Source organism: Rissa tridactyla, chromosome 7 (assembly GCF_028500815.1).
Source record: "Rissa tridactyla isolate bRisTri1 chromosome 7, bRisTri1.patW.cur.20221130, whole genome shotgun sequence".
Lineage (NCBI taxonomy): Eukaryota > Metazoa > Chordata > Aves > Charadriiformes > Laridae > Rissa > Rissa tridactyla.
The window spans coordinates 40,051,231-40,063,746 of NC_071472.1; the positions used below are offsets into that span (position 1 = coordinate 40,051,231).

The 12,516-nt window shown below is 38.8% G+C and overlaps 1 protein-coding gene across 8 annotated transcripts in view; it reads right to left on the reverse strand.

Moving 5' to 3' along the window:
• KANSL1L (KAT8 regulatory NSL complex subunit 1 like) overlaps positions 1–12,516 on the reverse strand; it is a 61,627-nt gene that overhangs the window by 36,327 nt on the left and 12,784 nt on the right. For 6 of the 8 annotated variants that reach the window (XR_008467861.1, XR_008467862.1, XM_054210256.1 and 3 more), the window contains exons 3-4: positions 5,721–5,862; positions 1,793–1,990 (exon numbers count right to left, since the gene is read on the reverse strand). Coding sequence is in view for 6 of the 8 variants with exons in the window: in XM_054210256.1 (XP_054066231.1) it covers positions 1,793–1,990; positions 5,721–5,862 (340 nt within the window). In the remaining 2 variants the exon portion in view is untranslated. The remainder of the gene's footprint in view (positions 1–1,792; positions 1,991–5,720; positions 5,863–12,516) is intronic. The other 2 variants (XM_054210255.1, XM_054210257.1) reach the window with 2 other exon arrangements.

Consider the following 12,516-nt stretch of genomic DNA (forward strand, 5'->3'; position numbering starts at 1 on the left):
TGAGGCACTACCATTTATGCAGAAAGAGGCAGAAAAAGTATTTTCCATTTTATTACAACTCATGTCTTTTCTGTTCATGTTTAAGTGATGCAGTCAGTTAAAAATTTCTTGTCAGAATAAAATATTCAGGGATAGATATTAAAGCACAGAAATAGAAAGCAAATTACAAAGGGTCCGGACAAAGCAAACAAGATGCCAGATAGATTTAAAAATCTCAACAGAATTCAGTCTGTAAGGAGCAAAGTCTCTACTGAATATAAAAGGATCGAAAAAATGGCAGACTTCCAAATTGCAAGGAAAAACATACATGTTTTTAAAACGTTGCATAGCTGTGAAAAGGACTTGAAAACAGTATTAATAAAAATTGCCCGGCTCAGTCACTTTGTATTATGAATTTTTTTTGTTCACAAGTAAAATTATTTATTTTTAACTAATAAATACTTTAACAAAAGACTGAAGAAATCTGTGGGAATATCTGGGGATGTATGTCAGCCTACAGCATCGCTGCTCCTGACATCAAACAAGAAGAAACTCAGTCCTCCAGAGTTAAGGTTGATTTACAGAACTGATAGTCAAAAAGCAAATCAAACCACAAAGCTTTTTGTGGTGTAAAGGGAAGAAATCTGATGTAATCTGCGAGATGCATTAAATGAAGAACTCCTTTACTTCCAAGTAATTTTTAGATCACCAAAGTTGGTGGACCTCTGTTTGTAGCTACTTAGGGACCAGGAAACACACTACTATTACTTTAATTGTCAAATTCTCACTGAAAAGTGCATTTAATTCCCCAAATAACCACTTAAAGAGGGGATATTCACCACATTCTAAAAATGCTCTTCGGTTTACCTTGTGCAATTGCCAGCACTGCGTATATAAGTTTCCTGTTTCATTGCTTCCTCACTCCTGTCTGTTGTGGATAAGATCTATCAAACAGGGGAAGCATTTTAAGAACAGGAAAGTATGACTATCAAATAAGAAAAATTGGCACAGAGATTCAGGAACAGGCATTAGTATCTAAACCTACTCTTACCCCATTTAAAACACGTCTATATGACCAGGAATTTATGTACAGCAGCAGAGCAACATATTAATGCACTATACTGGCTTTGTCAGGTTTGCTTTACGCTAACTGCATAAATTCATTCTGAAAACAAATTTCCTGTATCTCCTTCAGCAATGTGATCCTGCCACATTCTTTATGTACTTTCTAGTAAAAGAAAGCCCTACTGGAGTCTATATCGTATTTCCTGGAATTAACCTTGGAAATGACTGTTTTGAACACCGTGAACTGAAACGCAGCTCACAGCTACGCCTACGCTATGGCACTTAAGTACCTGGAATTCCTCAGCTCTGAACTGGAGGCCTATGATGCTTGAAAAGGCAGGCCAACAATTATATTCTGTTGGGGCTTTTTTTTTTGTTTTCTTTCAAGTGCAACATACCTCCATGTTCAGCTGAACTCTTTCATCTCACATAAGTATTTCCTGAAACAAACTGTGGCAACTCCACATCGAGCCTAACTAGAAAGGACAGGCAGGTTTGTGGATAGCTATTAGAAGTTGTTATGTGGCCGCTTTGATGGAAACAAAGCGGTAATGCAGACACGTCAGAAATAAAAGGTTAATTTGTAACCTGGTGTACAATGTAGTTATTTAAGCCCTTCAGTTCCTCAGCACCCACTCTCGGGACTGTGAAATATCTTCCTTTTTGGAAGTCATCACCATGGAACCTGCCCTACTTCTGAAGCAAATCATTTGGCTCCATTGACCGTTCAGTTCTCATTTTACTTTACCTGTTTTTCTATGTTTCGTAAAAGCAGGGTAGGACTGCTGGGTGACATTTCAAAGTCATGCTCCGGCAAAGAATCCTGTCTTTCAATGGCAGCTTGCGAATTCCCTGTAGCGTTTAATAAAGCTTCTTGGTCTGTCAATTGTGTTTGCTTCTTCAAAATGTCTTTTGGAAATGGGAATTCTTCTAAGATCACCATCCCCTAGACAACAGCAATTGAACACAGTTGGTTGACAATGGATTTACCCTCCTAAATCATTTTTAAGGGGCAGTAGAACCTGGCACATCCCCCTTAAATCCTCCCAGTAACTCTCTGAACTAGATTTTAAATACACTTAACAGCTAAAATATTGAAATAGTAGGTATCTTCATTAATGAAAAGCTGTACCATTTATGCTACTCCTTATAACTGCAATCACTCTAGTGTTATACCACTGCTAAAACATCTGTGCCAAAATTCAAATCAGAAATTCATACTTATTAGAGCAACTATACGATCATTTGCCTGTTGATTTAAGAAGAGATTTTTCTGTAAGAAACAACCACCCTTTGATTTGAAGTTGGTTATAGTCTTTGCAGCCAAGAAATTTTGCAGAGGAATTAGAAAGTGCTCTATTTTTCTTATTCCTATCCATGTTCTAAGCAAAACATGAAGGTTGTTATTTTTTATGTAGCAGAGATGTATACAATTCAAAACAAAAGCATTTTACAATTTAATAATTAACTTTTTTAAGGTGAGCATTTTTAGAGTTTTGTAATTACAGAGTTAACTATCCTAAATATTCTAGCAATCTGACTGCTTTTCAAGACAATCTGCACAAATGTGGTATCAGATGTGGTCTATCATCGAAAATGCCACTTAATAAGATAAATATAGCTTTATATGGTAGGGAAGTAACAGTTTCATAAACAGAATTAGGAAAAGAATACCCCCATTGCATTTTCCACATGACAGATTAGAAAAATAGAAGTGTGTCAAATAAAATCCTACGTAACATCTCAGTTACAGTTAAAAACAGTTCCTCAAATAGTCTCTTAATTTGTCATTATCTTGATCGAATAAATTTAACACTCAGAAAAGGCTATCAAACCTCTGCAGGCTTTTTCCAAAGAAAAAGGGAAAGAACTTACTTGCTTTTAAGTACTGACTGTTACTCAAATATCAAGCAGATACTGGAAAAATGGGACCATTCAATTACACTGCTTCTAATTTCTCTTTCTAGTAAGAATATTCCACTAAAAACAATAAAGATTATCATTATGTGAACACAAGGAACACCTATATTATTTCTTTTTACTATATTATTTCTTTTACTCATATCTTGACTCCTTCCTCAGCAGCAACTTGTCCTAACCCACGAAAGCAAGTCTCAAAGAGACTCCAAAGGGGGGACTGGGAGAAAACATGACATTGTCCTGTTCTCACTGTGTCTCTAACTTATTCCCTGTTTGAGTTTTAAATTCAAAACTGAGAACAAAGATATTCTCCAAAACCAGATGTAGGTGCTTGAAAACTTGCTTTAGTGCCCAAAAAGGGCACAGAGATTCTGAATTTCCATCAAGTCAACCCTAGATTTTCTGCGTTCCTTATCAGGTAGTAGCCCATCATCTGTGCTTTTCCATTTACAGCAGATGGAAACAAATCCAGACAGGATCACACTACACTGCGTAGACCAACAGTAGTTAAAACTAGGCAGTACGTTCAAGGAAATTCAAGTATAGATCTAATTTTTATGTGCCACAACAGGTGGAAAAGCTAGCTCAACAGCCTTAGGCTCTTTTAGAATTTAGAATCTTTAGATCTCTTTAGTAAATGAATCATAGGTCATGACAACAGAGCGAGCGAAGAAAATAACTCGCTAAAGTCTAAACCACAAATTCTGAAGCTGGAGGAAGGCACACAGGAAAAGCAGTGAAAAGAGGGGGATGCAACCCCCACTTTCACTGGAATTTTATTAAGTTGAGAATCCTGTTGACCAAGCACGGAAAGAGGGAAGCAGAAAAGGAAGGAGAACATTGACAGACTGTACGAAAAGGGAGAGGTGGAACACACACAGAAGAAAAGAGGAAGACTAAAGAATTAAAAGACTAATAATGACTTATGAGGAATTATAAATTAAATGGGTTACAACCAGTAGGCTTTGGCAATGAACTCTCTCCCCCCGCCTTAACGGAATTGTTTTGTTTTGCAGATAGACTTTTTTCCAAATGAAAAGACTCTCAGAGATCCAGAGCTGCTACTTCTGTGTGCACAGGGAAGAGACAGAGAAGACACAATAATCATTACAGAAGGCCAGGAAACTGCCCACAAATTAACCATCTCCCTTCCTATTGCGTTATGGTGCTAAAGGAGTGGCATTTTGCTTGAAATCATTGTTCACTGGCTATGAATCACATTTTTTTCCACTCAAAACACATAAAAATCACTCTGAAACCATTAAACACAGCACACACATTCTAATGATATTGTGTAACTACTCTGGAGCCACTAAATGAAAACAAAGAGCTCTTCTATCAGCCCACGTGTCCTTCCGTAGCTGTTGCGCTGGTGTACTACAAATACATAGGCAAAAAAAATCACAGACGAAGAAATATGTGTCTACCTTCACTATGGGACACAATGCCAAATACTGAATACCACAGCTGGTAAAAGGGGCATGAAGTTTGCAAAAAGGAATGTCACTAAAGATCTCTACCAGGAAGACCACTAGGCTCCAAGCCAACATACCACCTAATGCAAAGAAAATACATGACTAAAAGAATGTTCTTTCTCTCATTTATTTATTTCTCCATCTTCTGCAGCTCATGAGACCTATGTCACCTTTAAGACTGATAGCTTTTGGGTGTAACAGTGTGCATGTACCTGGTATTTAGGACAACATTAAAATATGAGCATTCTCACCCTTCACCAAAATACAAAATCTCCTTTCATTTCTGTGGGTAGAGACAGAGCAGACCCTCAAACAAAGGCTCTTCAATTACTGGGGAAAAGTTGTGAGCAGGAGAGACGAAGCTGGATATGAAAAGAAAGGCTTTGAGGGTAAAAGGAGAAGAGGGAATAATTTTTCTTTACATGATCACAGGGAAATGCTCTCTGGGGTGATTTCCCTCTCCTTTTAAACTCCCTCCAAGTCTCACATTCAGCCACACAAAGTCTAAAGCATCTTCTGGCTCCTCTCCATCTGTGCTTATCTGACCCCAGCACAGATCAGACAGTCTACAAGACGCTCATCAATGGAGAGCCAAAGAGCTCTCCTCTAAAACCCCTCACTATCACACCACCAGAATTATCACAGGTTTTGGCTTCTTGCACACGAGAATGACCTGCGGAACCCATTAAATTGACAGATAGAGTATTCATGTTTTAGGAATGTGACTTTCCCACTGTCTAGCCAGTTTGATTTACAAAAACTAGTACATGAGTTACACACATTGGAATTTTAGTAATAATTAATCCTTGACCTGTTCAAAGCGCTGTACAAACATTAACTAACTAATCCTCGGAATAAACGTGCACTGTAAATAACAAAAAAACCCACCCTGAAACCCCACAACACAAAAGCGAACAACCAACCACCCCACCTGAAAACCAAATCGTGCCTCTTCTGATGAGGGAAAAAACTAGTGTGATAAATGCAGTACCTTGTGCCGGGCCCCTGGAAGTCACTAACAAAGTCACTAACTGTAACAGATAGGAAGGTAAGAGTTCCTGACTCCCAGTCCTGTACTGGTGCCTCTAGGGTACAATACTTTTTAGCTCCTGATGTCCTTCTCATTACCTTTGCATGTGATAGCCTGTGCAGATGCAAGAACTCTAGGGCAAAACAAACAACAACAACAACAACAACAACAACAAGGAACCAAATAAATATTACAAGAAACACTGTCAAAAGATTATTTGAAAAGCCCATTTATGAGCTTACAGACAATACCTTGGTGGCACGTATCTGCCTGTGAAGGTCAGTTAGTTGTTGGATTTTGTATTCTAGTTCTGAAATCTGGGCCTGAAGCCATGTCCAACGGCTGCCAATTCTAGCTCTGTCTGCAAGCCACTTCCATTCAGAAGTATAGCTGCTGTGAAGACAAAATGCTGGTTAGTCCAAAAATAAAGATAACCACATTTGCACAAGAACATTTTTGACAGCTGCTCTGCCTCATGTTGCAAGCATCTCAGTTGCTTTCAGAAGATATCTGATTATACCCATCCAGTTTCACATCAGCTTATTTCTGTAACTACAGAACTTGCCCAAACCAGTACAATCGATGTTCACTGGCTATTCCCAGGCTAAGCTGGCGTTCTGTTCTGTGTAACAAAGCCCAGAGCTGGAGAAACTACCAAACTCTATCAGTTAATGCACATTACAGATTTGTAAAGAATTCCAGTAACTTCACCAGCAAGAAACCAAGTTCTTACTCCACACTTCCTCCCACAAGCTTCCATGAATATCGTTTGCTAACAATTGGAATCTAATAAAACACCATCCAGCAATGACCAGCTAGATATCAAATCAGTGCCCAAAAAGACAACTAAGTAGTTTAGATTTCTTTTACTCAAGCTATTTTATAAATATAGTTGTGTCAGTATAGTATAGTTACTATGTATCTTACTGCTGTTTACAAACAGGCGTATTTTGTAACACAAAAGATATGCCTCCCAGTACATGACATTGTGATTAACTTAACTTTATAATGCTGAACTCATCACTGCTATCAGCAAACTTTACTCGATCTATATATTAAATAAATGAATGACATAACAGTACCACTCAACAAATAATATCCAGTAAATTTAAGCAACAGAGACGACACAATGCAGTATTTATGCAACTTCCACTAGTATCCTACCATTAACTGAGCTTACTTGTTTAAAGAAAGGACTGGTGTTTTTTTCCCACTAAAGTTGTACAGGAGTTTGCCACAGGTAGCTTAAAAGAACTGTAAAAAAATCAAAATTCGTCTGGAAAATAAGTGCTTTTACTTAAGTTATTGGGATAACTACTGGATCTAAATCCTGGATGACACTGTATGTAGGTTCTGCACAGGCAGAATATGTGATCCTCTGTTCCCCAGTCCGTGAAGAGTACTGAAGCATCACAAAAGAGATAAGAAAAAGCAAATGCCAGTGAGTCGGCATAGGAACATCACACAAGTACAACTGTTTTCACGCAGAATTTTGTGTCAACTACCTCAACAATGAAAGAAAGGTAATACATCACCCTGCAGAAGATGCTAGACATTTCCTGGCATGAGCGGAGAATCACCTAATTTGAGAATCCTAATATTTTCAGGGCAAAAATTATAAAATGTAACTCAAAATCTCAGAACTTTCAGTCTACTTTAGCTACCATAAGTAGTATGAATAGATGCAGTCTCCGATCGGTTACCTCTAAAATACTTAATTTCACCCCTTTTTAACATAAATTGTCTGCCCACCTAATTTACACCCAGCTTAAACTCTCTCCTACACAGATAAAATGAACATTAGAAATTATGAGATTGAAATGTCCTGTTTCAATCCAGATTCTATGTGCAAGCAAATAAAGCGAACTACCATCAAAACAAAACTCAAAGAATTCTACAAACATGTACCATAATAAATTGTTCACATTTTATATATTCTATTAGTGATTTTGTGCTAGGAAAAGAGACATATGAAGTAATCTTGTGAATATCCTTTTTTCTGACAACCCCTTCTTATTTCTCTTTGTTTTCCCATTCTCACCAGTACATAGTAAGTAGCCCTGGTTACTTAGGCTTTAACCAGGTCATCCTGCCAAGAACTTCTGTGGGATTGAAGCACTTTTTGCACATTTGTGCTTCTGGAAGTCATAAAATGCAGTTTGCGGGAAAAAGGAGGGATCCAAATTCCTAGTTGGCCCAAGTCAGAGTTCCAATAAATAATGTGCTCACACATTTGTGGTGGCTGGAATAGTTAGAATTTGTCTCAGGACGCTGTGACAGCAAAAAGCTAATCCTAAACAAGAGAAGCTTAATGAGGCTGTAACAAAAACCTTAGTCAATAATTTTAACAAAAAAAAGGTAAATAGGAACAAAGAGGATAACTGAGAAAAACCCAACAGCAGTGTTCAGGTGCTTACTTCTATTGCTTTCTCAAAAGCCAACCAACTAACCAACCCACCCACCCCCCAAACCAGGACATTATAACAAGAAAGCCCAGGTGAAAGAAAATAAATCACACTGACAGAATTGCCTGCCAAGCTAGATGCTACTTTGGGGAGAAAGGTGAGCTATCCTCAGACAGACCAAGGAGGAGGGGGAAGCAAATGAGAAAAAAAATATACATACACTATATGAAATCAGCACAGCAGTAAGGGAATGCATAATCAATACCAAACCACAGCAGGTAACAGAAGAACAGTTAAATATTGTAACCTTAAGACAAACAAATCATGTCCCATATATATTACTGCCACATATTAAAAAAAAAATCCTCTGCAAAGTTACAAGTTATTGTCTCAAAAACATCTGCATTTTTTTTTACTTAAACACAATATTAAATCTTGAATTAATTCCATTCACTGTTAAATATATTATGTATATTTTTGCTTCATTTTAAAATACTATGCAAGTATTTCTTAAGGCTTTAAAGCATACTACATAATTAAACTAACAGGATTTAATGACACTGCAATAATGATGTCCTTAGGCTCCTCTATAACGAAGAGTTTCCACTGAACGAAGCACAAACGTTTTAAGCTCAGGCCAAAGGAAGCAATTTTAGCTTCTCTCTCCTGTCCGCCGAGGCTGCCCAACGCTGCATGAGCACTGGGGCAGCTGCACGGCGACATGGATTTGAGAGCTGCTCATGGTCATTTTAACTTTGGATGCAGGCAAATGAAACCAGGTAATGGCTAGCTCCCTTCCCCAGGGCTGATGCCTTGCAGGCAGCCAGCCACACAGGAAGGGCAGGAAGCTCATGGCGAGTGTGAGCTCGCATCTACAGGATCCGAGGCGAGAGCACTGCTAAATTCCATTCCCATCTCTGTCACTCATATTTGTTTGATCTTGCATTATTTATTTACCATTTTTGCCTCTAAGTCTATTTCGCTACAAATGCTTTAGTAAACCTCGTAACTCCTCAGAGGAAGATTAAAATCACTATAAGCTATCCTCACACTCCTAAAGCGAGCTGCATGCAACTAGTATGGTCACTCAAGTGCAAATGATAACCTACTATTGCCATTAAAAATAAACAAATTAAAAAAATCTGTAAATCTGTTCCTGGGATGTTAGAGAGTACAGCATAACATTCACTCAGTAAAGAAAGCTGTTTCAAAGAGGCACCAGTGAGTTCATCAATTCTGCAAATTCAGAGAAGAAAAAACAAAACAAAACAAAACGAAAAAACGCAACGGGTTACAAAAATAACCAGGCCTGTTGCTGAAGGAGGAAGTCAGAGCAGGTGCTAACGTAGAAGCTCCTGCTCTGGTTCTCTGTTGGGAACGAGACAAGAAAGTAGAAAAAAAAAAGTTTCTGTCTGTCCCGCTTCCTGTGTGCTCCTTTTGCAAAGCATCTTTACTTGGTTTCTGTGCTTTTGACTCTAACATCATACATCCTCCACAGGAATTTCAAATCCATTCTTCTACTGGCAACTCAATATAAACCACATCACATTTGCAAAAGTTTCTAATCTTCAGTACCATAGTATGGTGAAATACAAAACTTACACATAAACTTACTGCTCTTGAGAGGACTCTTCAATCTGCAGATAATCTCCTGCACTCATCCAGGACTATTAGAATTGGAAGAGAACAGAGCAATACTGATTTTGTACGAATAAAACATCTCATTTAAATTTCCCTGGAAAAACATGCTGGAATTGCATCAGAGGCAAAATTTGTGAGATACTGGCTTGCATTTCCTCTGTTCTGATTGAACTGCAGGAGGCCAATCCTGCACAACTTGCATGAGAAGAAAGAAGGAAATGCTGAAGAACAAACAAGGCACAAGGAGCACAGTCAAAGTATGATCAAAAATGTAACTGGGAAGCAGATGTTGGGGCTGTACTGTGTCACCCCAAAGGATGGGAAAAAATTCAGCTGGGGATCGTCAGCACCAGCAGAGGCAGTATAAGCATTTCATCAAAGCTACTTGTTTTTGCTGATACCAAAGAGGCAAGTGAAGAGAACTAAATAATATACTGCTATTACAGTCAGTACCATTGCTTGAACTGAAAGAGGTTTTAGTCATGGTCTGTGGACAGAATATACAGAGAAACCACTCAGCACTCTCACCTTCTCCAAAAGTAAAAAAAGAATTGAGAACAAACCATGCTTTTATGTAGCCAAACCAACATCAGAGAATGCTACACACTATAAGAAGTATTTCCAGGACCTCCATTATGTTGCGGGTGAGATTTATGTTTTCCCAATAGCTAAGATCAGTCCACCCCCAAAAATAAAACCAGGCAACCTAACTGAGTGCAAAGGGCAACTGCTAACCAAGATAAAATTGCTGTGCTAGACACACTGTTGTTTGGGTTTGTGCATGGGTGGGGTTTTTTGTTTACAAGAGAGCAGAAGAGGTGGAATTTAAACCTTTTAGGCATATTTTCTTTTTATAAGCAAACAAAACAAGAAGCCTGAAAAACAATTCATAAATAATGACGGAGAAACACAGTGGTTTTAAAAGTGCACAAAAAATACAGAATGTGGGATTGATAGCAAGTCTCCAGGAAGGTTGATTCAAATGGGCATGGTGATCACAGGAAAGACTGTTTTAGAGCATGCAGCCCTGTGCCCAAGGCAAGATTCTCCACAAGTACCTTAAATTCTGAAAACTAAAAGGAAACTGAGGCCTTTTTAACTCCCAGTGAGAACAAGTAACATGCCCCTACTATGACACATCTGCAGAGACAATAACAGGATGCTTCCTACTGAACAGGAAAGGAGGATGCTTGCAACAGACCCACGTTAAAACTCCAAAAGGCAGGTTTGCCAACCCAAAACAGCCTCTTTCCAAAGGTTTGTTTCAAAGAACACCAACGTTTTCAAGTTACAACACCCTTAAACACAAACAAGCCAGAGAGCAAGGCACCCACATAGTGTAGGTGGGAAAAACTCCAATTCCAAAATTCTGCATTAAACCTAAAAACGGCAGTTGTTCCTGACATCCCCTCACACTTACATTTCCACTCAGTTTCCTAACACAGTGTATTTTGCTCTTTCTGCCAGGCCAGGTCCCCTTCAGTTTAATCCACATTGTTCTGGCATCCAGTTTTCAGATAATTTAGTCCTGAAGTGACCCTGTGATCCTGACATCTACCATCCCTGCTCGTTCATGTCCTCCTCTCCCCGGGAACTCCTGGGCTACCAGAAATCTATCGCCAGTCATGCGACAGCATAAACAAGCAGCAGCTCATAAACTACAGACTGATTACCCTCAGGATAAAGAGTTAATCCCCTTCCTTGGTGGGAGTCACTGAAAACAATGGCAAAAGTTTATCATTTTGATGAAGGACTCAAGTCCGGAAACTGAAAAGGAAAAAATCAGAAAGTTCTCCAGATCCTTAAATCCCATCCAGACATTGTATGACTCACAATGAAATTCAAGAGACTTAACACACTGGAAAAAAAGTCACACATCCCCCAATTCTCTTGGGAAACTCCTCAGTTGTACAAAAATACAAAAGAGTTCATATTCACCACATATTCACCACTTCATCACAAATACTCAACAGGCACTAGTATGGTGGGGATCCCACAGGACCAGAGCTGCAAGCCTGCGAACTTCCTGAGCTGCCCCTAATTTTACACCAGCACTACAGTCATTTTTCCTGTGACTGCACATGGTAATGCTTAAAACGCAGCTGGCCTGAACACAAGCCTTTTCTTGCAAGCCATTAAGGTGAGCGCAAGGCTTCTGACACCTTCTGTCAACACGCTGGTGAAATTCAACATGTCCGTTTTTCTTCTCTCTGCAGACACTGACAGTAAATAAGAGATCAGCTATGAAAACTAGATCGCATCACATAAAACATTGAAATTAGGTTAATTCAGATATGTAGTGCACATATTTTACATCATCTTATCTAGATTTTACTCATGAGATAAAAATGCCCACTCCCAACAAAAACTTCCAACACTTGTAATGGCTGAACAAACAAGTCCAACTATGAAATGACCCGTAAATGCTTTCTCAAGGACTAATTCTTCCAGCACACCTACTTAATGTTTGTTTTCAGAATGAACTAACTTCAGCTACTGTTGGAGTATTAATTCCCCTGGACCAGTTAACAGTTAAAGCCATAACAACCACATAATTAAAAAAATAGAGAACACTGTTTTACGAACTCAATCTTTTCTATGCATTCCAGAGTGCAAACAAGATGAAAACAAACTGCAACAAATATCATCCTCTGGTATCACATCCGATCAACACTACACAACAAAACACTATTTACTCTGACAGTTAACTATCAGCCTTTCCGCAGATCACCCAGGAGCGCTTGCCGCAGACTGGCTGCAGAGAGCAATATGCTGCTTGTTTTGTGACAACTAGCACTAAACCAAGCTGTGCCCCCAAAAAACCGCAAACCAATCAATTACGGGAAGTTCTCCGGTACTCAAAATTATACTGCAGTCTCTGAGAAGAGCTGCAATCAGGTCATTCTTCTGGAGTCTGTGGGGTTGCTATCTTTGGTGTTTAGCAGAAATTCTTACCTGGCAGAGATTTTCCTCTGCAACACTACACGGCTTCAGAACAGAT